General features: G+C 38.7%; 1 protein-coding gene across 1 annotated transcript; it reads right to left on the reverse strand.

Annotated features, from left to right (window-relative positions):
- Window positions 1-451: 451 nt before the first annotated feature.
- ntn5 (netrin 5) lies at window positions 452-26,787 on the reverse strand. The gene is made up of 7 exons (XM_079585408.1): window positions 26,612-26,787; window positions 14,375-15,738; window positions 12,377-12,565; window positions 11,115-11,264; window positions 7,212-7,265; window positions 3,763-3,843; window positions 452-2,429 (listed from the first exon to the last, which is right to left on the reverse strand). The coding sequence occupies exons 1-7, from the start codon at window positions 26,632-26,634 to the stop codon at window positions 1,744-1,746; spliced, it is 2,547 nt and encodes an 848-aa protein (XP_079441534.1). The 5' UTR covers window positions 26,635-26,787; the 3' UTR covers window positions 452-1,743.
- Between the last annotated feature and the right edge of the window lie 710 nt (window positions 26,788-27,497).

Consider the following 27,497-nt stretch of genomic DNA (forward strand, 5'->3'; position numbering starts at 1 on the left):
TTGGCTCCTAGACAAAATAAGAGGACGTGTGGGTATTAGGGCACGAGAGTTAGCGAGAAAGACTTCCTGCAATATTGTTCCCAAAACAAGGCAACCAGAGGGCAGTTTGGCCCTTCAAGCTGTGGGAGATTTTACACTAAATTAACTCGTCAGTCAGCCAGGGAGGAAGACTGGAAACAGGTGTTTCCTGCGCTAACAAAGCAAGCAGGTGCATCATTGCTCGCTTTTACGGTCTTTCTCCATTTGTCTTTCCCCTTTCAGTCTCATGCATGAACTATACCTCATTGTGTGTCTGTCATATATATGAACGTGTGTGTATGTAGGCCTATTTTTTTTCTCTTCTTTTTCCTCTCCCTGTCGTACACTTTTATTTTAAATCACTGATTATATAGGCTACCTTCTGTTTGTTGAAATGAATTTATTTAAATGGGAATTGAATAAACATTACCAGTATCGTTAACAATATTTATTATGAGGTAGAGCGTTAATTTAAACAGAAAAAAAAGTTGTCACATTTGATGCACAAATATTTTGAACATTTACATATTGTATGATAGTTTGAAATATTCACAAGTAATAAGACTTAAAGGGACAGTTCACACAAAAATAAAATTTTTTATCTTTTACTCTCCTTCAAAGTGTTCCAAACCTGTATTAATGTATTAATCTGCTGAACAAAAGAAGATATTTTGAAGAATATGGATAACCAAACAGTTGATGGGACCCATTGACTTTAATCGTCATGGGGGGGAAATACTATGGAAGTCAAAATATCATGGAAGTCAAAATATCTTATTTTGTGTTTAGCAGAAGAAAGAAATACATAAAGGTTTGGAACAATTTGAGGGAGAGTAAAATACAGGATTAAAATTTTTGGGTGAACTATCCATTTAAAAAGGCACCATATTAACAATCTGTTGTATACAGCCTGAATTCATTGAGATAAAAAAAACGGTTGCACTTTATTTTACAGTACGTGTCCTTACGTGAGAAAATACTGGGTAAATAAGGTAACAACATTGGTTAAGGTTAGGTTTTGGGGTAGGTTCAGGGTTAATGCCTAGTTATTACCAAGTTATTGTAATTACTGGTATATTACATCGTGTGCACACGGGGAACATGACTGTAAAATAAACTGGTACCAAAAAAAAAAAAAACCTACTTTAATTAGTGCGCACATAATCCGCACTGACATATTTTACATTTTACTCTCTTTAGCCACACTTAACATGTCTGTCAATGACCGAGACCAGATTGGGTAACGTTTGCCAGCTGCTGATCTGAAAACAATGTATCTCTTACAGTCCAACAATAAGAGTCTTACATGTTTGACTGTCATAAGACATAATAACTGTGGATTTTAGCGCAAGACTGGATTGAACGGGGACGGCACATTTAAGAAACGACTCAAGTGAGTAAAACATGGTGATTTTCCGCCTTTTTAATAGTTGGATTAGACTCGTCTTTTCCTGACTGAAGGTGCAGAGCATGTGACACGAAGAAGAGCATGAAAAATACCTGCATGTTTAACAAACAGCTCTGTAATATAATGAATATGTAGGACAAAATACAAAAATACTGAGATACTCGCCGCAAAAGCGTGCGAATATTCATTGGATGGAGTGGCTCTGTATAAGAAACACAACCAAAATATCCCTCCCCATGCATTTGTCTGAGCCAAAGCCCCTCTCAGGCATCTCTTAACTTCCTTTTGTATATTCCTGCTCATAATATCTCCCTGTGTCAGCCAGGTGACCACGTTGGACACGCCGTCGGATGGTACCGCTCGTGTTTGTTGTCCTGACTTGTCCTTGAATCACCCGAGAGAGGATCCTGTGTGTCCTGAAAGAAGGGTGGCGTGACGGTTTCATCCGTACGGTCCTCTTCAAGGTGTGTTACTGTGTGTTTTCCATGAGTCCCTCCTCGTGCGTGGGTGTGTGTGAGGGCTGTTCCTCCGGATTGTGTGGTTAAATGATACTGCTTATGTGCAGTGTGTGTATGTTTATGTGGCTCAGACTGCAGTTTGTCGAGATGTGGGGGTGTGTATTCCTCGTATGAGTTTGGGTGAGAGTGTTTCTGCGCAGTGGTGTTTGCCTGTGGGCACTTTCCTCGGGTGTCCTGCCCGCGGAAGCCTCTTAATTTTGGGCTCCAGTGTTCCCTCCACTGCAAGGCCATCGTGGTGCGGTCTGCGACTAGCCGCCTCTCTTCGGGGACCCAGCTCCGGCCGCTCTCCTCCGAACCAATCAGGAGAAAGCTTCGGCCCGTCTGAAGCGCAGGGCAGCCGCACCTCAGGTCCCGATCGGGAACCCAGAGGGCCTGAACGCCTCGCTTTACGTGCGAAGAGCCCATGCGGAAAACAGACTGCACCAGTATGGAGAACTGCCACCATGGACCAGAGCGCTCCTTACCTTTTACCTGCACCTTCAGCACTGGAACAAACATGAGACAGAAAACAGGGGACAAGGATGTTAGACAACTTGACTAAAGACTGGAATAGACTACAGGACTTTTGCCTTCGTTTGTATTCTGGACGCTAGTTGCCAAAAGTCAGAGCTAGTCTGCAGAATTTCAGCAATCAGAGTTGATAAAAAACACTTTAATTCGATGGTCCACTTTAGACATTCTCCTAACTATAAGTAACTTTGCTACATGTCAACTAATTCTCAGTAGGGTATTAGTAGACTGACTGCTTAATATCTGATAACACTTTATTTTGATGCTCCACCAACAGACATTATACTGACTATAAGTAATTTGGCAACTACATGTCAACAACCCTAACACTTAACCATAACCTAACAGTCTACTTTGACGAGAGTTAGTTTACATGCAGTTGCAAAGTTACTTATAGTATCTCTAAAGTGGACTATCAAAATAAAGTGGAACCTAAAAATCTTCAGAAAGTTGAAATATATTGGGCTTTTCAAGCTTGAAACAGTGCCTTTAAAGCAAGTAATTTCACTTAAACCGGAGAGTGATGCAGTAACTTTACCATTGGCTCTTTTTGATTTAGAAGGTGGGACTTATTCCGCCATGTTGTGTGTTGCACTTTCTCCCATTCGTTGTTATACATCTAAAGTCTTTGCCCTGGGTCATTCTAAACCCAGGTAAACAATCCTTGCTTCACGTTTCACATTGCTTTTTTAAAAATGAATCTTGGGTATTTATAAACTGCCATTTCACACTGAACCGCGTATCACATTTTTAACCACAAAAATACACACTGTGTGAATGGCCCCTAACACCGCATCGTCTCACACTGTACACGTTAGGCATCACAAAGTTTAACTTTTTTTTTAATTGCCACGTTTTTAGAACGGCGTGTCATGCACAAGACACTTCAAAATACCATCAAACACATTCATCTCTATAGCGCATGATTAAGTAGAAAAACTATGGAAAGTAGTGCAGTGGAGTGGAAAAACACATTCTGTGAAAACGGTCCCTGATGAATATGAGACACACAATAGGAAACACTTCAGTAGTTTCAGATTTTAAGGTATTATATTCCAGCCTCAGATTTTAAGGTATTATATTCCAGCCTCAAGGTTCTTCATCAAGCTTGTCATGCTTCAGTGATTTTCTAAACAAATGTAAATTTCTATATAGAAACAAAAACGTGATTGACTTTTTGTGTCTCGGTTGTGATTTACATATCTCACAACTGCGACCTTGTTTGCCATATTAGTGACTATTTCTTAATTTACCTTTTTTTATTTTTTATTCTGAGGCGTAAACAAACTTCCTTAGTTAAGGACATACCGTAATCCTTGAGACAATATGTCTCTAAATTCATCTTGACTCTTGCTTGAGAAGGTGGACAGTAAGAAAGACACTCCTCGCCTGCAGTGAGAGAAAGAGAGAGAGAAAGTTAATTACACACTTTAATTTAAACTGTTTTTTTTTTTTTTTTTTTTTTTTTTATGAAAGCAATAATGGACCATTTAAAAAGTACAATGAAAAGGTAAATCGCACTTATGAATTTAAAACTGATACATTTTGGAAAATAATTTAAATCGTACAAACTAGACCACCAGTATCAATCTCTCCAAGAAGGGAAAGTGAAAGGCTGCTCTATATCTCTATTCAAGAGTTTAATAGAGGAGTCTCCTGAGAGCCGGAGCTGGCCTGTGTACTCAGTGTAGATCACAGTAATGTGTGTGAAAGCAATCAGCTCTGCACTTTCTTAGATATTAGCAGCAGCTGTGGCAGGTATATATTACCATAATCATGGCAGACTGGACGATATTCTGTTGCTGTCAACGGTAAAACACGTTTTATTCAGAAAGAGAAGTTTTTAATGTGCGCTGGCTGGTCAGAAGGCCAGATTTCCAGATAGTATGGCACTGGAAAACACTTCTCGGTCCACTTGAGACTCATGCGAGAGGCTCTTGTATAAACAGCAGGAGCTCCTTTTGCAGTTTCAGAAAATTGTGAGCGGTAGAGCCAGTTATTTTTTTAATGTAGGCTTGTTTCCGCCACTGAATAAAATAAAATAAAAGAAGGGTGATTCTGATCTTCCTTTGTGTATAGAAAACATGCATTAACTCTTAGAACAAGAGATTATGCCAATTCAGATTTATTTGTATTTAAAATAAAATAGGAAACTAAATATTCTATATTATTTTGGGTTTATATTATGATTATGATCATTATTGGTATACTATATAGGATCTATATACTGTATTACCTGTATATACTGTTTAACCTATATGATCACTTATCATATTTAAAATTTGGTGCATTGCTTATCTCACGCTGTTAATTATTGGGACATATTCCAATTGTGCATCGTGTTAAGGAGACATATACTATTGCTTTTCTAAATTATCTAATGCATCTAATGATTAACATTTTTTTAATGGAGCCAGAAAGCTATAGTGACACTAAAGGAATGAATAGCAGGACTAATCTACATGTGCATCTGAACATGAACAAATGCTACAGCACAAAGCTGATCCACTAGGGGGCAGTAAATCACAATTAATATGCTCTTATTATGCAGTAAACTGTGCACCTTATTTTAATACACATTTTGTTATGTGTTATTGTTTGGCAATATTGTATGTATCATGACAATAAAGTACTTAAAAAAAAAAAGACAGTTAAGAGTCCTACTTTTTGTGATAAATGAAGTGTATCTGACCAGAAAGCTCAAAATAAAATGATTGTGTGTTTGCACATATATGAACGGTCAATAGATGTTTTTAAAAAGTAATTAATTGCACATTTTTCTGTAAGTAATCGTGATTAATCGCACTTAACATTTTTAGTTTTTAATAGATTTTATGTTGTAAGACATTTTAAATCACACAATCCCCAAATAATGTAGAAACAACATAAATACAGTATATTTAAAATTTTGTTTGATGACATCGTTTTTATGAATGAATGCCATCACTGATATCAATAATGATACTAATATCTCTATTAAATGGCTTTTTTATATAAATTTAAGCCATTAATTATAGTCATTCAACATTAAAGTATAATTGAAAGCTTTCAACTTTAAAATGTATTAGGCTTTAAAATATATAACCACTTTTAATTTAAGTGAACTTAAAACAATCTTCACATAAACACTTTGTAATGAAAGTCACGTTACAAGGATTTTTTTTCTATTGGCCCAGTCAGACCAGTTCAGATTTGTACTTGCCCTGCCAAAATGCACAAAAAAGTTATTGTTTTTGATGCATGTAACCTTGTAAATAGTGCTTTAAGATTTTCAGGTAGATCTAACAGGTAGCATATATACCGAAATTGAGCAAAGTTAGTTATCAAACACTTCACAATTATTACTGCATAAATTATACGTTAAATAACTTTTGTAGCTTTGATAAGGATGAATCTTTATTCAGTCAAGTGAGTGATTTTCTCTTTTTCTTTTGTTGACAAACTGCGGGTTTATTAGGCTGCTGTCACTTTAAGACCTGACGCACATCACGCGGATCTGACACGCATCCTATCTTCTCACAGCTCTTTATGTTCATTTAGATGTGCTTACAATTATACTCGACAAAACGGGCATTTTTGCATAATTTTGTGTTTTCGTCCGTTCAAACTCTCTGAAGTGGCTTTCTGTGCGCATGAGTGTGTGTGTGACACAGACAGGAGATTCACAGACACGCGCGCCTGTACTGCACTGTCTTCTCTTTTGCTTGAATGGAGGCTTGGTATGAGATGCGTAAGAAATTAGTCCCACACAATAGCGTTTAAAATGACAAAAAACCTGTCAAATGTCTTGAAATACGTCATCTGAACAATGTTTTGAGGTTTGGTAACCATAGTATAAGCGGAATAATTGACTCCGGGCCGTTGAATTATTAGATTAAAAATAATGCACAGCTGAGGTGTAATGCTTCGTGTTGTGGCCGCATTGCCACCTTGGGTGTGCATTATTTTTCTAATAATTCAACGGCCTGTCTTCAATTATTCCTTACTTATTGCACACCTTCCAGCCAATCAGAATTGTGTATTCAGACAGACCATGGTAAAAATATTTTTAATGCGTTAAAGTGAAAAAAATAGTGTGTGTGTGAAGTTTTAGCTCAAAATACCCCACAGATATTTTTATATAGCATGTTATAATTGTCACTATTTGAGGGTGAGCTAAAACACAACATTTTTGTGTGTGCTCCTTTAAATGCAAATGAGCTGCTGCTCCCAGCACAGGGGGCGGATCTTCAACAACTCGTGTCTTTTTACCTCACACACACATGCACTGAAAATTTCTAAAACTTTTAGCTTTTTATGTTTAAACCGGAGTCAGAAAGATGGAGAGACTCAAGAAGAATTGACAACATAGACAACATTTCTGAATGGTTAGTTGGTGAATTCATGTAGCTTATGTGTAGTTATTTTCAAGTCACTGATTAGCATATTCTGTCTTGATAATCTATAAATCGTGTTCCCGGGGGCGGGGTTTATGTAAATTTTAGGGTTAGTGATGTCACTAACCCGGGAGAAATGTCGTGTAGTCGCTACCAGCCGTTAGTTGTAGTCCTTAAAAAGCAATTTCTTTAAAAGCAAATATCGTCCTTTGCTTTGAACTTTGAGCGTTGTAACTTTGCAGATGTTGTTTATGATCAAACAGCAACATTACACACTAACTAAAGTTAAAAAAGTGAAATCATAATAAACCACCCCTTTAACATTAATTTTGACAGCCCTATATAAATAGATGCAGGTAAAATGAAAAAACAATTGCTTACCAATGCTGTACTGAGGCTGGTAAACGGGGGTGGGCGGCGCAACCTCCTGAATACCTGAACGAACAACAGACGGGCAGAAAGGGGGAAGAGGCTCTCATTAAATTACAGCAAGCAGTGACAAGTTTATTTGTGTGTCTTTCATTTTGTCCTTCCTCTTTTTCACACCTCCGCTGTGGGTGACCGGCTCTAATCCCTACGGTGGCTCATTAGGGCATACTTGCCATTTGTGAGTGTGTGAGGGAGAAAGGGGACGTTTGTGCTGCGCCCTGTTGTCTTTTAGTGCATGTGGAATGCTTGTGTTAAAAAACAAGCGTACGTTTGTCACAGCGAGTGAGCCCAGACTATTTCGTGCATGTGTGTGGTCTTAAAGGTCAATAGGGCCACCTATCAGGACGCCCTCTGCCCCACACACACACGCATACATACGGCCCATGATAGGTCTGGAGCGCTGGGTCAACCATATATTACCCATGAGTTCTGTACTTCTGCCCGTATCTCTGACACAACTGGGGCACTGACACCTTATCCTCCTCCTCCAACCCCCCAAACTCCCTCAGCAATAACTCATATCAAGCGTCAAACGCTTGATGCTTCAGATGCTTCGCTCATTCGAGTGTTTTTAGCCTGGGAGGTATTTAGTAGGTCTGTGTGCGTACGAGCTGGCATTGTGTTTTTGTGAATGCAGACCTGAACAAAATCAATTTGCTTTAAAAAGGATGTAGTATATAGAAAGAGTTTAACATTGATAACTTCCTGGTCACCGTTATCCAAAATTAAACCCCCACAAATCTTCAAGTGCTAATAATATCTAATGTCTGGGTCACTTTCCCTGTGATAAACGACGGCTGCGTTCGTTTCCTGGTCCGCCGGCGCTGGTTATGTTTTTAGCCGCGGCTCGCCTTTGGTGCTGGAAAGACGGGAGCTCACGCTATAAATATCCATGTTGAGACGTTCCATGTAGAACAACAAACAAGCTCTTCTATCACTGAGCCGTAACCCATGAAGAATTATGCGTCTGTCACGCTGGGAGGGAAACGGGTCTGGTTGTGCAGCGCGACAGGTGCTCCTCGCCCCGGGCCATGTTAGCAAGCACCGCTACTGAGATATAAAAATGCAGCTACACATTAGATTATCACTTGCTGAGAGGAAAGTACTCCGAAATCCAGAAAGATGATTGCAATGTTGAAGAAAGCCAAGCGAGACAACCTGAGAAATGTCAGGACTTTGTATGGGACTAGCTATTCACAGGAATGAGGGGAAGGTGTTAGAGTTTCAGAGAGCGGCTTCTACTAAATCCTGTGTAAACAAACAGTAGTTTGCGGAGTGACAATGATACCGACTTTGGAGTTTAACTAAATTAAGCAGGTTAATTGGGTCAAGGGCAGTAGGGGTGAAAAATAGTAAGAAAAAAAAAAAGCTTTGATGCCATATTGAGTTTAATACGGATGAAAACGGGGTTTTGTGGGATGGCACACACTGCATAAAGGTACTAGATCATTTATACAACTCACAACTCTCTACTGAAACCTGGCCACCCTGAGTGCGCCTGTGTCACATGATCCTTCAGAAATCATTCTAATGTGCCGATTTGGTAAATGTAGAAGTGGGACAGGTAAACAGTTGTGCTGCGTAATAGTTTTGTGGAAACCATGATACTTTTTTTTCATGATTCTTTGTGTTTTTAATGCTCTGTAACTTTTAACTTTTGTAAACGTAAATTTTTATGTTTACTCTCTTTTTCTTTTTTTTAATGCAAGCACTTTGGCCAATCAAGGTTGTTTTTAAATGTGCATTATAAATACATTGTATTGTATTGTATTGTATTGAATTGAATGTTTCAAAGAACACCATTCTCGATATTGTAGAAATACAATGATAGCAGGTGTGATGTACTGTAACACACACAAATAAAACTAAAAATGTAGCCAAATTTACAAAAATACAGAAATTGTTTTCTATTAACTGAAAGCTGTCAAGTTTAATTCGATGCAAACCGTAGGCCTATTATAATTTTGAAGACCTAGACAATGTGAAAGTCACTCGACAATTGTCCAGTATGTAGATGTTAATCAGACTTCATAGTGTGCATGCAAGACAGACCTGATGCATTTAAAGGCAGGCTAGGCGATTTGTTGTAATGCTGGTTGAAAGTCTCTTCACATCCTGATAGCAATCTTAGTTAAGTGATCTAAATGTATTTATATGTATGTCGTCTGTGGAAGGAGTAGGACCATAAAATGTTCGTCCAATCATTGTATTCAACGTATATTTCCATACCTCCATGCACACTTCTTGCGCAGACATCACACGTCATCAGTGCGTTTCATGCTATGCTAGACAGACGTCAGTCACAGAGCAGCGCAAACGAAACCGCATCCGCCTTTTACAGTTCCTCGTGAACCAAAACAACGAGTTTATACTGCGTTCACACCATAACTACTGTAATTTGGAAGAAATTGAAACCCGTGATGTTATACTCGGAGCGGTTCGTGACTCAAATTTATGCATTTTCAATGGCAACACTATCAATGCCGAAATGAATCTGCAGCAGTCAGGTGGTACAGGTCAGAGCTCTTTAACCCCTTTAACCCGCTTTTTTTTAATAGACATGAAAATGCACATTCCGAACTTAAATGGTTGTAATTCAAGAATGCTTTGGAATATAGATGTAAGATTGTTTTAAAGAAGACATTTGGCAGATTTTTGTAGAAGTGAAATAAATTAAGAAAGTTAAACAGAAAAAAAGTTATAGAAGTTTGAGTTTATGAAAATGTACAATGTTAAAAATTGTATTATTCATATTTTATATCAAATATATATTTTCAAAACCTGGTGGACTCTAAAAATGCAAAATAATCTAAGCGAAAAATCTGAACAAGTTGTGTTTCAAATTTTAGGATGATATCTCAAAAAATAAGCTTTCAGTGAGATTTAGTTTGGGCGCAGTACCAAACTTTTCCACTAGTTGACATTACTGCCCATATAAGGGCGTCTCCATTTCCATATGTTGTTTGAGTGATCTGAACCATTATTTTTTAAATTTTTATACAATTTATGAAGTAGACATCCTATTCAGAAGTAGTGTTGGAAGTTTGGCAGATTTTTAAATGAATTCAACCTCTAAGAAACACAACAAGAACACGTATATGCATTATAGCTCGCTGCCACATCACAAATGGTGAATCTAGACCTTTTTTCTAAAATAATTGAATGGATGCTATCTTTTGAACTCTTGGCATGAAAACAAGGTTTCTACCATTCTTTCATGATTTTTCATGTTCATCACTATTTCAAAAATAAAGGTCTGAACACGCCTTAGGAGTGTGAATATATTCTTGTTGCAAATTGATAAATTATGGCTCCTCTATAATTTATTTTGAAAATCAGTCACCAAATATGGAAACTAGAGATTGTAAGCTTTCAAATGATATATAGTTTGTCAAGATTAGTTTAGGTTTAGTGTATAGGATATTACTGTGTTAAATATGTAATGGCTGTGGTGCCAATAAAGTTATGTTCATTATTACTGTAATGTTATGTTTTGTTTTGTTTCAAATCAGCTTTATAGTGATAACAAATAATGCAACAAAGTTTGTTTTTCAGCTGTACAGCAGATCTAGAAGAAAATAGCGTCATAGTTGGTTCATTTTTGTTGTAAAAAAAGTTATTCATTCAGTTCATCTTGTATATATATATATATATATATATATATATAGCCGCTCTGGAGAAAACAGGGATGTCATCGTCCAGCTCAGTTCAGTTCTCATATAATGGTGTCATTGCATGCAGATCAATAATAGTGTTAAATATTAAGATGTATCATTAGTTACTAAACACAGCGATTGTTATGGCCAGCAACTTTAGTTATTATACTATAATCGAAATGAGTAGCGCAATACTTACGGATACATGGCCGGAGAGGGGACTGGCCTTGCTTGTACCCGGGAGCACATCGGTTACACCTCTGTCCTGTGACTCCTTCTCTACACAAGCACTGTCCTGTGGACTGGTTACACCAACGGCCCACGGCTCCCAGGGGATGGCACTGGCATGCTGAGAGAGACAAGGATGAAAGTACGAGATTAGGATTTTTAAAGAGATAGTTCACCCAAAAATGTCTGTCATCATTTACTCCCGCTCGAGTTGTTCCAAACCTGTATGAATTTCTTTCTTCTGCTGAACACAAAAGAAGATATTTTATAGAATATGGGTAAACCAAACAGTTGATGCTTTTGATATTTTTTTTCCTCCATACTATGGAAGTCAATGGGTCCCATCAACTTTTTGGTAACCCATATTCTTCAAAAAATCTTCTTTTGTGTTCAGCAGAAGAAAGAAATGCACGTTTGGAAAAAGTTTGAATTTTCATTTTTGGGTGAACTATCTGAAAAGAGTAACGTAGCAAGAACACGACTAGAGCTTTATAGTAAGGGTATTAGTGTAAGACTAAACATATGAAGGGAAATGACGAGTAATACTACACAGAACAAGGCATCTGTGGTTTGTGTCTTCAGTTGTAATTCAAGTCTCATTGACCCCTGAGCAACATTTTCCCCATAAAACATGTGTGTGATGGCTGGGAGATCTGCTTCTCTGCTTCTGCTCAACCCCTTTCCATCCAAACAAAGCTCCAACCGTCCTACAAACATTTATATACGCTTAAAAAGTCAGGTCTGTTTTAACATTAACACGTTCTAAATCTTTCAGTTCCCAAATTTTTTAAGATAATTCTATCTACTCAATTCAAATATTTAGGCGTTAGCAGAGGCTTTATGGTATTTCCAGGACATCATTTAGAGTTTGTATACATTTTACAAAGTTGCGCACTAAATTACAAGTAAACATTGATGTATGATATGTATGCACAAGCATGCGGAGTATATTGGGACATTGACTAAAATGCACCGTGAGCGTGTGATAGACATGAGAGCAGTCAAAGGGCAAGTGTCAGTGCACATACCATCACTCATAGTGTAGCCATAACATAGACACAGACTACGCTGCCTTTCACGATTCACACACCTCAGACCCCACAGATGGCAAAGCCCAAAAAAAAAAACATGTTTTTTTTCGCCCGTGGAACTGTAAGAATGATTCACTCACTGACACACCAGCTTAAACGTGATTTCCTCACTAAACACACTGACAAATCAAATGTTACTGACGTTGGCAGGCCTTGCGGTGGCTGGGAGGTTTGCCGTGGTCACGCGTGTATCCGTTCTGGCAGAACTGGCAGTGGCGTCCCGTTGTGTGGTGCCGGCACTTCAAGCAAATGCCTCCGCTGACTCGACCAGACTGCTGATACACGGCCATACTGAACCTACACTTCGTAGAGTGACCATTACATTCACACGCTGGAAGAGGAAGAAACAGAATACAGATGAGGGCAGGGTGAGGACTGAATAATAGCAGTAAAAAACGTTTATTTGAGAAGCAATACAGTACAGGTGAAACTCGAAAAATTTGAATATCGTGCAAAAAGTTCATTTATTTCAGTAATTCAACTTAAAAGGTGAAACTAATATATTATATAGACTCATTACGTGCAAAGTGAGATATTTCAAGCCTTAATGTGTTATAATTTTGATGATTATGGCTAAAAAAAACTAAAAAATTCAAAATTAGAATATTGTGAAAAGGTTTTCATAAGCTGTTAGCCATAATCATCAAAATTATCACAAATAAAGGCTTGTAATATCTCACTTTGCATGAAATGAGTCTATATAATATAGGGTCACCTTTTAAGTTGAATTACTAAAACTTTTGCACGAGTTTCACCTGTATATACAAATTTAGATTGTATCTTTCCTTTTTCTTACTGCGCTTGCAGATTTTTTTTTACTTGGACAAAAAAAAAAATCTTCCAGTGCAGTTAAATAAAATATACTCCTATTAAAGATTCTCTGGCTGCATCCAAAACCGCATACTCTCTTGAATAGGAACTTATTTTGAATAAGTAATTTCGACATAGTATGAATGTAATTCGTACGTACTACCAAAGCCACTTGAAGGCAAGCGTGCAACCTTTAGCTGATATAAATGATAACGCCTGTCGCCTGCTAACGCTGCGGTAGACGGGGAAGGAGACCAGAGGCCGTTTTTTTGAATGGATGTCAATGGAGGAGAGGCTTTGCTACAAAATCACCCCGAAACATTCAAATCTGAGTTCGCTCTGCTGCTGATTATGCAGTTATTGTTCAGTACTGGTATAAAACCGCTTCACAAACCGTCTTTTCAACCACACAGTTTTGTTATTTCTGTGTTGTCAAATATTCATATTATCACTCAAGTACTGGGATAAAATGTGTAGTTCGGATACAAACACTGATGTCAAAACAGAGCAAATCACCTTTTGAAAGTGACTTGGCGCTTGAAATAACGATTGTATGATCACTTGTCCGGTTAAAAAATGTATTTGTCATTGAATCATTTATTTGAGAGATTTGTTCAAAAACGTTGATTCATCCAGTAATGAAACAAGTTGAAGCATTAATGAGTGAGTCATTGAATCATTCACTCAAAACCGTTTTTAAAATACTTCATTCAGTTTGATTAAACATTTCAAATAGACTGCAGCCATTAACATCTTGTCAGAAACTCCAGTAAATTGCATGTTATTTTGTTTGGTTATCTGGTCAGAATCGTGGAAGAATCGTGATCTCTGTTTGAAAATTGTGATTCTCCGTTTAACCAGAATCGTGCATTTCTACTGTGAATTTGGACATACGATACGACAATTGTCACATACTGTTTTTAGTCTACTATATAGGGAAGTATGCGATTTAGAATGCAGCCTTAATATGTGGCACTGCTAATTACCCAGCATGCACTGGATCTGAATTACTCACCAGGATTGTAAAATATAGATGAATGTCATTAATCTAATCATCCAAAGTAAATACAATTTTATGAAGTATAGCTAATCATGTAAATTAAATTAAAAATGATTTTTAGCTGTTTACACTGGTAAATAAAAAAACTAATTAATGTTGTTGTTTTTTTACAGTGGATTTTAAATGAGCATAATGCAGATGTTAACATGTTTTATATGATATTGTGTGGAAAATAATATGCCATACATAATTTTTTTTCCAAAAGTAAGAATATAAAAATGGACATTTAAGCACAGACAGACCAGCGGACACACACAGGCTTAAACTCACGGACGCACGGGTGTGGTTGGCTGGGTGTGGCCCGTTGCCATGGGCGATCATAAAAAAATTGCTCACATACGTCACAGTCCGGCCCAGATGTGTGATGCTCACATTGACACACGGCACGCCCCTGGTTGTCACGGCGACAGCGAGAGGCGTGGCCATTGCACTTGCACCTGCCTCCCACCTGCAGGTCGGAAAGGGCGAGAGGGGGTTTCGGTGGGGCATAAAGAGCAGATGGGACGAGGTGCTGCGAGACTTTTTTTCTCGCTTTAGAGCGGGACTTCCCTCTCCCTCCATTGTTTCTCCTCCTCCTCAACTCTCGCCCTTTGGAGCCCTGTTGCGGGATATTTATGGACCAATCACACGTCCCATCCTGGCATGGCTTAAAACCGTCCTTCTTACGGCCCCTTCCCACTCTACCTTGAGATCCCATCTCCTTTTGTGTAACATTGTGACCATTTTGCTGCACGTTGCTTTTATTCCTAATTCTTTGTGTCGAAGTCTGTTTTTCTCGACTGTTTCCCCAAATTTCAGATGTCTTAACGCCAGTGTTTTTCTCGCCAAACCTCAGAACTTTATCTCCTCTTTCTCTCCATCTAAATGCACCTCCCACTTCATTCAGTTTCTCTTCTCCTTTTTTCATCTTGTCCAACGATTGATGAAACACTATCTTTATGTCTGTTGCAGTCACCCAGTCTTGGAGGCCTGGACTATAGTCAAAATCCGGCGAGGAAGGACGTCCATCCAAAGTCGAGAAGGCCAGCATGACATTTCCACGATGCTTCTGAAGTGGTCTGGGATCTGAACACAGCGGCTCCGTCTCCTGGTGCTTCGTCAGAGCGATAGACTGTGTGGGACGTCCGAATGCGCCCATGCAATCGCTTGAATAAAACTGTAGAGGGCGCCAGCTCCGGCCGAAGTCCATTGACTTCAAGATGGAGATGGAGTAGGACTCCATTGACTCCACCTGTTGACAAAACTGAAGACTAATGTAAGTGACTTCAAAGCGTCTTCCCAGGGGAACCGTCAAAGTCCAATCCCCACCAGCCGGGCCTTCGGCAGCCGTCCAGCACGTTAGATTGTGGGGGTTATGAAGGTCCGTTAAAGCGCTGATGTTCGTCCTGGGTCCTTGCTGGAGGTCCTGCATCGTCACCGGCATCCCGTAGGCCGTGTTGATGAACTCAGACAGGCAGTGGCGCGGACGCCCGTCCAGGTGGTGGCAGGGGTCATGGGGAGAGGTCCAGCTGAGAGGAGATTGAGAAAGTAGAGGAGAAAGATGGGAGAGAGGGAAGAGGGTGAAGAGGAAAAGAGGGAGGAAGGAGAGTCTCTGGAAAGGAGGGGAGTGATATCTGGTCATGTTGTCATCAAGCCTGTAACAGTGGGGAAGGAGGAAAAAAGAAAGACATTTATAAGAGGTCAGGATACGGATGGGTTTACATGACATTTGAGTGAGGCGATATGGGTTTTCTCAAACATCCCAGCTCACGACACTCACTCTAGCTTCTAGGTCGACCGTTTTACACACGTAATCCAGCCAATCAGAGACCTTTGTCCGCATGAGGCCTCACTTTATCTGGCCTGTGTCAATGCGTCTAAACTTAATGCTCTTCAATATATATTCATCTTGACGTTTTCAACCCTGTAAAGAAGGAACAGGGGCGATTGAGTGTATAAACATGGAGAGATTGCAAGAGATGACATAGAGCATGTGGAGCAGCTGCTTCAACCCCTTTCTCATTTATCATATTTATGGCTTTCCACTCTTTTAATCTAAACCTGCCCAATGCAGATGGGGAATTAACAGTGGAGATAGGAAGAAGCAGGATAGAAGGGACTAAAGGATTATTTGTTTTACCCTTAAGCACATGACCACTTTCGAATCAATGGTTTTCTACAAAGAAAAGGCAACCTGATCCCGTTTTTTATCTATATTTTCAGTGCAATGAACTCACTTATGAATTGTGTTCCTTTGTTCACTTGCCATAGAGTAAAAATGAAATTCAATATAACTAACATGTTTTTTTCATTTCTGGCATGTTTTGCAGGTTATTTGGCCATGTTTCTTCCAGACATGGAAGAATTTTCATTCTTTTTTTTTCAAAAAAAATTGCACATCTCACAAAAAAAAAGTTTTCATTGTGGACTGATTTTACACCACTTCCCCTTTTAGCCAACGTCCTTCAAGAGTTTGGGCAGACCTACACATTGAGGTCTTTTAGGGGCTGTTTACACGCCACCATTTTCCACTAAAAACGGAAAACCTTTTAATGCGTTCTGGCTGTTCGGTTACACAACAACAGCATTTTCAGGGAAACAAACTTTTGAAAAGGGGTTTCAAAGTGGAAGTTTTTGACAACGATACCATTATCGTCTCTGCGTGTAAACTACAAAAAATGCTAATTTGTGACATCATGCGTATTACGTGTTCAGTCTATAGGCATGCGCAAGTACTTGTCAACCAAAACAACAATGGCGGACTACATGACTGTTTTTGCTGCTCAAGATATTGAGTTTATTAATGCTTCTCCAGCAAAGTGTTGGTTTACGGCACCACTACTACGACCAGCGGAGACGCATTACTTAACGCCAAATTCTAACATCGCCATCTACTGGCCAGACATGCGAAATACAGCGTTTTTAGTTGTTTTGCCGGATCCGTGAGAACGAGGATCGTTTCGACAACATTGGCGACTGTACGCAAATCTTTTCAAAAACGAAAAGGAAAAACGTTTCCGTTCTTAAGTAAATTGTTGTCGTGTAAACGCACCCTTAGATAGAGAGAAACTTTAAAACAGGTGTGTCCAAACTATGGCTGTGTAGTGCATGTATGAAAATGGTTTTGGTAAAGATGGAAAATGATAATGATAACACATACAAAATGCACATGTGGTACATTGACCCTTAAATAGATTGAAATTGTTATGAAACACGAAAACATTTAATTGACACAATCACAAACCAAAATGTGGGAATTAAATATAAATATTGGCCCCCCAAAAAAGTGTATTATTATTATTTTGACAAAAAATATAATAAAATATTATTTTTACAAAATAAAACTCCAAGGTCAAAATTCCTTAGGAAATGCATGTTTGTCTTTATGGACACATAATGTAAACTGTGGTCAAAATCACACACAGAATATATGAGGAATGCATAGATTACGCTTTTTATTGAAAACAGATTTCATAAATCACACCCGATTGGTTCAGTTTGACCCCCTTTATGTAATCTAGTGTTAATACGCCACTTTAGGGTTCCCATCTATTCCAGGACTCAACATTTGATTGTCACCCCAGTCTGTAAATCCCAAATAATTAACTTGAGGCAAGATGGCTAAAGAAATGAATTCTCGCTGTGAGTGTGTGGGACAAAAAGAAAGATTACTGTATGAGAGAAAGGCAGAGAAAGTGAGAATGACAGAGAAATGAGGGGATCTGCGCTAAGATTAGAAGATAAAATAGAGTGGCAGATTTATAGAATGAATGTGAGAAATGCGTGTTCGACTTGAGCCACTTCCAGACGGCGTATAAGCCTGTACCCGCCTGGCCCTCGGTAATGAATCTCTGTCTTCTTGGCCCGATGATGGAGTCTGTTTATTTATCTGATGAGAATCTACACCAGAACTCTCGCCTGCAGACATGAGAAACAATGCGCTCACTTATCCTTACACGGGGTGATGTACAGCCCTGACAACTTGTGGCTTTAAAAACCGGCAGGCAGATGGGTTGCATTTGAGAGCTAACACCCTTCGCTTCCAATGAAACGCGCTGTAAAATCCTCGGTGTTCGGTCTGGCCAGTTGTTAACTTTTAGAAGTGTGTCTTATGAACACTTTTGAACTGTTCCCTCAGCTATTCTCACCTGCCTTCCAGGGTCTGAAAATATTCCTAAGTGTTGATGATTGATGACGTCCTAACAAGCGTTTGACATTGACAGCGAAGTCAGCAGGGATGCATAAACGTCCCGGTAGGAGAGGGGAGCACTGAGCGATTCACGAGAGGAGCCACTGGCTCAATTAGCTCATAGGCTGAAATATGAGGACCCGCGGAGGAACGTGAAGGTCAAAGAACGCGCACTAAGAGGGAAAACCACACACACGTTCTTATCTATTGTTCGTTGGGTTTCTATAGGCTACTTATTTTAAATAATAAGTGTTTTTTGCTCTAAAAAAGAAAAAAATCGCCTCTACAACGCGAGGTTAATGAGCGTCCAGCTGCGCGGGACAGTCCAGCGCTCTTACCCACCGCGGCACATTCCCAGGGTCATTCCTCACATGTTGAGACGTGCCCCGGGGGAAAACTGAGAACACTGTGAAAACCCCTTCCGCATTAATTGATCGCCTGATTAATTGAATCTCCGGTTTCAGAGAGGCGGTGAAGTATCTGAGGGTGATGCGTAAGACTGTAAGTTGGGAAAGTGATGAGGGTGTGGAGATATTCACGGCTGTCGGGTCTCGAGCGGGGAGGGTTTGATACACACTCTTAGCATGATTTGTGTTATGTCCCTGACTTCGTTGCACCTCTAATTAAACATAGCTCATTACACATAGCTTGATGGATTGGAGCTTAACCGATGTGTTTATTGTGCCCATTTCTAGAGGACACATTCAAACTTGTTCAGTTTATAGGCTTCAGTCTACAACTGCACGTATTAGCTACCCTGGATACAGTTTCCACAATTTACCATAAATTCACACCCAGCGTATGGTGTGAGAGCTGCTAAGTGTCCTTTCCTGTTCACCAGAAGTTAGCTTTGAAAACGATCTTCATAAGTTATCACATAAGTCAAAAAGAAATGATCGGATCAGCTTTGTTTGTGCTCGAGCCAACAAGACGAGGCCCAAGTGTTGACTGAGAGCCGACTTAGACTACAAATATATTTCATCAAGCTAAGGTAAAATTTGCTCACAAGCACAAAAATAATTGGCCTGAAAAATTATTGTTTACTCTGAATTTACTGGACTTTTGAGTAGAAAGAATAACCGATGACATATTTACAATAAATGTATAAAATAAAAAAGTTCAGTTTACTTATTTAGATTTAAAATTAACGTATGCGTACTTCAAGCGTTTTCTTAACATTTTGTCCACTTAAATTAGTAGGCCAAAGGAAATTGACTTAATCCGCTCATTTTAGGATTAAGTAAATTTCCTTTAGCCTAGCCTACTAATTTAGGTGGACAAAATGTTGAGAAAACACTGACTCGACCAATGGCGTGAGTTGGGGGTGTGGTTAGGCTATGTGTTTTAATTGATGTCTGATTGAAAAGCGATTTTCTTCCGCACTTACTTTCGGTGGCTAAGAAATTTCTACATAGAAATCACAACTTCAGAATCCAAAAGGATTCTACATAGAAATTTCTTAGCCACCGAAAGTATGTGCTTATCAATCAGACATCGGTTAAACATATAACCACACCCCCAGCTCAAGCCATTGGTCGAGTCAGTGTTGTCGTCAAAACAAATTGTGATTTTCATATCGAAACAGTGTTTATCATTTTCAAGAAAATGGCTTACTTAGTTGTCTCTGCATCTTGAGGTGAGATTTTACTATTTTATATTATATAAAATTATATAAAAACAACATGTTTTAAATTGTTTTAACTTACCAAAATAAGCAATTTTCAACTTTTTTTTAAATAAGTAATACAAAATTCAGTTAAGTTAAACAAGAAGTCAGTTTAATGTAATTTAAGTTGAAATGACTTAAACATCCAAGTTGATTGCACTTAAATTTAAGGCAGCAATTTTTTTTACAGTGAGGAACAAGTTACTTTGACACGTCTATTGTATTATTATCAAGCTCTTTACAAGTTGAACAGAGATCGAATTAAGTTAGCTAGAAGAATACATGACTGACAAATACATAAAGACTTTGTGACAAAAACAAGTATGTAGATAGCAAAAAAATGAATGTAGCCTATATCATGAAATAAAAACAAACAAATACATAAAATCACCATATTTGCAATAAAAGCCAATGATTTAAAGTCTCCTTTTTTCTCCCTGAAATATGATTTTGCACACATTTGGCAGGCCTCGGATCTATTCTTGGGAGAGCTGGATACCTGTCAGTTCCCGCGCGCGCAGGGCTCCTCTTAAATTCATCTTAACCCTTGGGTATGATGTCGGACAGATGAGAAAGATTTGGCCTGCTTAACACATTTGAACGTTCATCCTCATGGACGACAGCCAGCCAAGGTTGCACTGAAGCCTTGACAAGCGATCCCCGAGATAGGCCTATACGCGTGGGAAACACGTCCTTGAAATGGACAGATTTAAAATCGTGTGATTTATTACTGTCCATCATTAATCAATCAATCACTGTCTGTCTGTTCGGTTTTCCCAGAAGAATAGCAACAACACGAACACAATATACATTCTCTTGCTCTTCCAAATACCTGACAGACTTGTAAGAGGGAGATACAAGCTCGCTTTCTCTCATGCCACACACACACACACACACACACACACACACACAACACACACACGTACGTTGTGTTTCCATGTTTTATGGGGACTTTCCATAGACATAATGGATATTGCTGTGGGGACATGTGTCCATAATGTAGTTACCAGGCCACACACACACACACACACACACACACACGCGCGTTGTGTTTCCATGTTTTATGGGGACTTTCCATAGACAAAAATACTGTTATTCTACACTCTAAAAAATGCTGGGTTGTTTCAACCCAATTTTGGGTAAAATATGGACAAACCCAAACGTTGGGTTAAAAATGTAATGTAAAAATTTTAACCCAACGGCTGGGTTTGTCCTAGCCTGGGAAAACCCAGACCCTCTCAGTTGTAACTGAGTAAGGGTCTGGCAAAGCTCCATAGACAATTCTTTTCCACAGGGGCGTCACCAACGGACGTCGGAAAGATCTAAAACCAATCAGAGCGATGAATGACATGACGTATGCAGAGCGACGGAGAAACATCTCGAGACTCTCAGCAATTCTCTGTTTGTGTTAACGAAAATGACCATTTTTAATCGCCTGAAACAGACGCGATAGCTGATTCGAACGAGTGATGTTGTGATGTTCCACGCGGCATCCATGTCTGTAATGTACAAAATCTGCGTCACCGTCTCTGCTCTGTCGTCATCGTGTAAAACGTTTCTGATTGGTGCCGCGATTTCGGCGGATTGGAAATGGGTTTCAATGGGCTCTTTGCCAGACCCACTTGCAGAGCAAATCTAAATTTGCCGGAAGTGGTCTGGGTTTTCCCAGGCTAGGTTTGTCCATATTTTACCCAAAATTGGGTTGAAACAACCCAGCATTTATATTACAGTTTTGTCATAATACTGTACATTTATACTGTACAAACTGTATATTCTATCCCCTTACATAACCTATACCCCTATACCTTTTTGCATTTTCAAAAAAAAAAAATATCACAACATACAAACAATATATGTTTTTAACATATAAACAATATACAAACTTTTTTTCTCTCTTGGAGACCAAAAAATGCCCCCACAAGGACCAGGATTTGGGATATTGCTATCTTTGTGTAGCCATAATGTAGTTACCAGGCCACACACACACACACACACACACACACACACACACACACACCTGTTTAGCAATGTAGCAGCTGTCAGTAACACCTCTGCTAGCTTCCGGTTAATTTCAAATGACCCTCTTACATAAAATTAAAGATATGCAGAGTAGAGAAGCATTGCTCTTGAAGTGATATTATATTAGCTTTCAGTGATGAATATCGAACACTACATCCTTCAGCACAAGCATAATCGTACACAGCTCTGGGAACCTGATGCACAACCCAAGCAGGTTACAGGGGGAAAAACATCGAAAGAGAGGGAAAAGAAGTGTTTCGTGAAGTCTTATTCAAGCAGCCAAGCCATATGTAACCTTTTGTGCTTTGAAGTTTACATAAGAATATTCATAGTGCGCTTATGTCAACTTTAACATATGCTTAATAGGTCCAAGTAAGGATACCTCATGTTTGAATGGGAAAACACATGCAGTGGGGCTACATTAGACAGCGGCACGGGGAGAGAAAGAAGGAAAAAGAGACAGATCACTCTCTTTCTCTCTCTCTTTCTCTCTCTATCCCACGCTATGTGCCCTGGCAGTGAAATCATGAAATCTCCCTGCAGGTTTCGTCTCAATGTTGAAAAACAGATGCACATGAAATCGCCGTCCGTGATTCCACTCTCCATTTATGCCAAGCACAACATTCCGTGATGAACCTGGGGTGGAACAATTAGCAAAGGGGGTTTCACCCCATTTATCCTTAATTAAACGTTCAAAATGAAGGTTAACCATGTGTTTTAGAAGATGCACGAGATGCATCATCCTGTCAAGTAGCTATGCTGTCAGTCGATCTTTCCGTTCAAATTCAGATCATCCTATATAAAAAAAAGATAGCCTAACTGATCTTTGCAGGCCTATCGAGATTTCCTCCCAATATCTCCACTGTAATCTGTGTTTGAATTGCGCAATGAGATTTTAAATCACATGGGATGTGAACTAAGGCGAACCCTATAATGATCATTTAATGAAAAATTCAGTTTTATGGAGCTATAATTACAACCATTCGTGTTTATCAGCTGACCCGACATATGTCACAGAATAACGAGGCACGAAGTGCGCCCGCAGAACAGGGAACGGAAATTGCATTTTTACTCAAATATAACGGTTTCGCAGCTGGCCACCTACATGGCCTTAAGCTGTTATTATTATTATTTATTTATTTATTTTACGTCGCAAGATCTGACTGATTGTGTCCCATTATGTTAATCCGATGGAAATTAGCCTAGGTTATTTAAAATTAATTATGGACTTCCTAAATTAGTTTGCATCATTACATTTGATAATTATGCACCTTAATAGCCTACGACATGAAACACCATATGAATAACAGATCATTTGAGGGGCACTGTCGTCTTTACAAAATGCCAGATTTTACTTGAACTGCGCGCGCGATTCTGGAAAATACTAAAGTCTACCCTGTATATATTTTTTTATAATTAAACAATTATAATGAAAACAACGTTATTCTTAACATGCAAGGGAATGTGAAAGAATATAGGCTATTCCTTAACTTAGCCTTACCTAAATACTGTTTCAGGATTGTTTGACAAGATTAGCGGTGTGTGCGTAGACGGATGGTCCCATTATCCTTAAATTACGCGTAGCCTTCCGGCAGAACAATTTTGTACAATTCACAGATCATCCAACCCATCCGCGACTGACAGCTACAGGTTCCTGAGTCCTGACTATCACAATCAATCACGTAGTTTCATAGGCCTGTGTTTAACATCGCTTTATGTTTAAGTGGGCCTAAATGCAGACACGATAACACTATATTTACCAATAGGCTAGCTAATAATAATAATACAGAAATAAAATATTTGTTTACTTATTTACAAATGGTTTGCTTTATTAGGCAAAATATTAAAGTATACATATGCATTTTAATTATGTTAAACTGTTTATTTAGGCTATCTAGTTAACTTTTTTATTCATATTAATTTTTTTTACTGGACAACAATACTTAGCTATATGGAATACGGATAAACCTTGGGTAAAAGAATAAGGTGAGCAACCCTTTTTTGTTTTTTAATTAGGTATAGGCTACGTTTTATATTTGACGGGGGGGAAACAGATAAAAAATTATATAAAATGATGTGTAACATAAATTATCTGGCTGAATACTGTGATATAGCATAAAACAAAATCCCTGCTTGATGTTGCAAGAAAAAAAGAGGGAAAAAAATTGCCCCATTCATGCACGTGACGCATGTTGGGTAGCCTATCTAAAATATATTTTGATTTGGAAAATCCAACGAAAAAATCGCCATGTGTTTTTTTCTTTTTTTCTTTCAAAGAACAAATTTAACTTTAGCACTATCCCCGGTTAAGACTAATCAGCAGCTCAGTGTGTTAGTCTAAATTTAAATCTCTTGTCAGTAGTCCCGAACAAGCCGGTTTTAATTTAGCTACAGAATCGGAGACTGAAAAGGTGCACATGCACGAGCAAAACTGAGTTTACCTACCATGTGCGTGTCAATGCGGGTTACCAGTGTATCCGCGTCCTGGCTGATCAATAAGCGCACGACAAGTGGACAGATCTTCTCGGAGCAGCGCGTTCAGTTAACAGGGTTACGTATCACCCTGACGTCAACTCCCTCACACACACACACACACACACACACACACACGGAATGCCATGCATTAACCACTTTAAGAACATATGCGCAAACTTTCTTGGTTTTCTGACTCTTCAGCTGAGTAAATATCACCTAAGGCAATTTTGGTTCTGCACCGTGATCTTGAACTTGCACCCTCGCGGGCGTCAATTCAAAGTTCAATGCGCAATTGAAACACCACTTTGGGTAACCCCTGCAGGAACGACGCGCTCCCTCTCTGGAGAGGATCTGAAGCTGACACATATGGAAATCGTGAGTACGGGTGAGGCAAGGGGAGAGAGTGAAAAAAGAACAACTGAATTGAAAGAGAAACAAAAGAAACTCTCCCAGAGCAGTCCCATAAAACTGATTGATGACTTCCCTGGAGGACTGTTTCCCAGGTGTATGGCTGTGTGTGTGTGTGTGTGTGTGTGTGTGTGTGTACAGAGCATGCAGTTTTAAGGTTTGATGTTTTTGGATGCTTGTCAAGTACAACAACACTTAATTGAGGGATGAACTGGTACAATTGAGCATATCGCATATTTTTGGCATTCTTTCACAGATCAGTTTTGACTGGGGAACTGCAACACACACACGTGTGTCTGCTGGATCTATTACACCATGTGAGATTGAAAGCAGGCTGGAGAAGGTCCAGAGTGTTGGAGAGAAGTGCAAATGTCACCAGAAAGAGGTGAGAGCTACTGTGGTCAGACTGCAAAACAGCTCAGAAAATACATATTACAACGGCACTTCATTTGTCAGTGCTATCAAGTTATGGGTTTCATTTATTGTTCAAAGAAGAAAAAAAAAGAAGTAGGCTATTAGCCTTTGATTGCAATTAGAGGTTCTGTAACCTCTTTAAATATTAAAACCAGCTTTAGTCATTTATCACTGAGTTTTTTCTCCTTCATCTTTTGTTGTCTAAACTCGTCTCGTTTCCACTCATTTCATCCTTAATTAGGTTTCGTGTATCTGATGATGCAAACAGTGCAAACTGTGTTTGATTTTCAAACAGCTGCTCGTGAGAGCTTTGTTTTTCCTACAGACGAGAGGAAGTCTGAATGCTTGGCATAATTTCTGTTTTGATTTCAAATGAAACACGTCATAATTAATTCCATGGATACACATTTCATAAATGTTTGGATCGACTATCACGTAGAATAACATTCAACATTTGAGGGGTAACGATGCCAGAAAAATATATAGTTTAATATATGATGGCAGAAATTAAACCACATTAAAATAGATGGTGAAACCTTACAATCACATTTGTAAATGTTTCCTCTGGGTATACTTTTTTTTTTTTTTTTTTTTTGAGTGTGGTATTTTTTTGTGTGTGGTTGTACAGACTCCAAAAATATTAATTGGAGTAGCATGATGAATAAAGAGTTTATATTTTTGTGGAAATCAATAATGCTTTGTCCTGTTACACTTAATTGCACATTATCCCCAGGTTATTATTCGAAATAATGTCCAGGCCAGCAGAATGGTTTCTTTTTAAAACTATATTAGTACAGATTGCTACACTGATTGGTATTCAATGCATGCATTAAAGGCAAACGTTCAAACTGACATTGAATAATGTGATGCCGGTATAATAGTCCTGTTAATGAAAATAGGAAGAATGATCTGTGCTCTACAAAAATGACCTATAAATGACCAAGAACAAAAGAGCTGCACTGGTGGTAAGTCATACATGTGTGATTAATAATGTTTAAAAGAATGTGTAGTAAAGTTAATGACTGCAATTGGTCATAGAAGTCATTAGCAGCTATCCCTGCTTTCTCTTGAGAATTTAAGAAGTTTATTGAACAAAACGTTTTAAATTGAAATCTTTTAGGAAATGTGAGAGTGAAAAAAGTAAGAAAAAGTGCACCATGTAAGAGCTTTAACACAATCCATTTAAAGATTTAAAAACAAAATAGCAAGCATTTTGTGGAAGAACATTGTTTTGGTTGTGCTTTGGCTCTGCCATACTGTGGATGAATATGACAGTCCGCAATAGATAGGCTACAATTTTACTGAACTCAGTCATCTACTATGGCAATTTATATGTTCAGTTAAATAACTTGCTCACCTGTTGAGTAAAAAACACCTCATCTCCACATCGCATTTCTGAAAAGCCAAGCCAATGTTGCTTTTGGTTTTGTTACAAGCTCTTTCGGTTTTCCGTTTGCTAGCAGACTTTTTTTGTTACGGGTGATTCCCAGGAGATAGGAGAATTAGCTGCTCCATGTCAACCTTTCTCGTTGTGAAACTAACCTCTGGCTCTCCCACACCAGACAGTAACTGGAGCAACTTCTCTCTATTTACAGATATGACGAGACACTGGCGAGGGATGTAGGCCTACGCACTTTCCCGCTAAAACCATCCCGACAGGTCTACATTATAAACAATTAAAGGCTTCTATAGTGAATCAGGGCAAGACAAAAACACGTTTTGGAAGAAGGATTGATAATGTGTTGACTCTCTATTTAAATTTTGTCAATTTGAAGAAAAAAGTTAAATTGTGTAATAGTAGAATTTCAAAGCTTTCAAGAATAGGCTACGCGTTTCAATTTCAATCTTTATATTTACGTGTAGTGAGCTGAAGCCCTTATTTGTAAATGTAATTCGGATATATTTTTGTCAGTTTATAGCAAAAAAAAATCATAAATCAGCAACCAATGTTTTTTTTAAATAAATTTGACTCCTGTTAAATCTTAATTGTTTAGCATTAACCAAATCCCTGATACAAAACGGACACCTTGTGTCACACAAGTAGAACCAGTGAAAGTGATGTAGACAACAATGTCCTGTTATTAAATTTGATACAGAATAAATGTTTCCTTAAAACTGCTAGTGATGCAGTTGTGATGACACCCACTAGTGATGATGTCACATAATAACACTTTAGATATCAGTTATCGGTTTATTCACACGGACTGGGCAGTTAATCATCTGGACCACTTTATGAATGGACA

The sequence above is a fragment of the Phoxinus phoxinus genome (genome assembly GCF_949152265.1).
Source record: "Phoxinus phoxinus genome assembly, chromosome: 2".
Lineage (NCBI taxonomy): Eukaryota > Metazoa > Chordata > Actinopteri > Cypriniformes > Leuciscidae > Phoxinus > Phoxinus phoxinus.

Bases quoted from the DNA above. Each gene is read 5' to 3' on its own strand.
- ntn5 (XM_079585408.1), bottom strand. From the start codon at position 26,634: ATGAGGTGTTTTTTACTCAACAG. The intron at 12,566-14,374 runs GTGAGTTTAAGC...TTCCTCTTCCAG, and splicing joins CCAACCACACCCGTGCGTCC to CGTGTGAATGTAATGGTCAC. The intron at 7,266-11,114 runs GTAAGTATTGCG...TTGTTCGTTCAG, and splicing joins CCCTCTCCGGCCATGTATCC to GTATTCAGGAGGTTGCGCCG.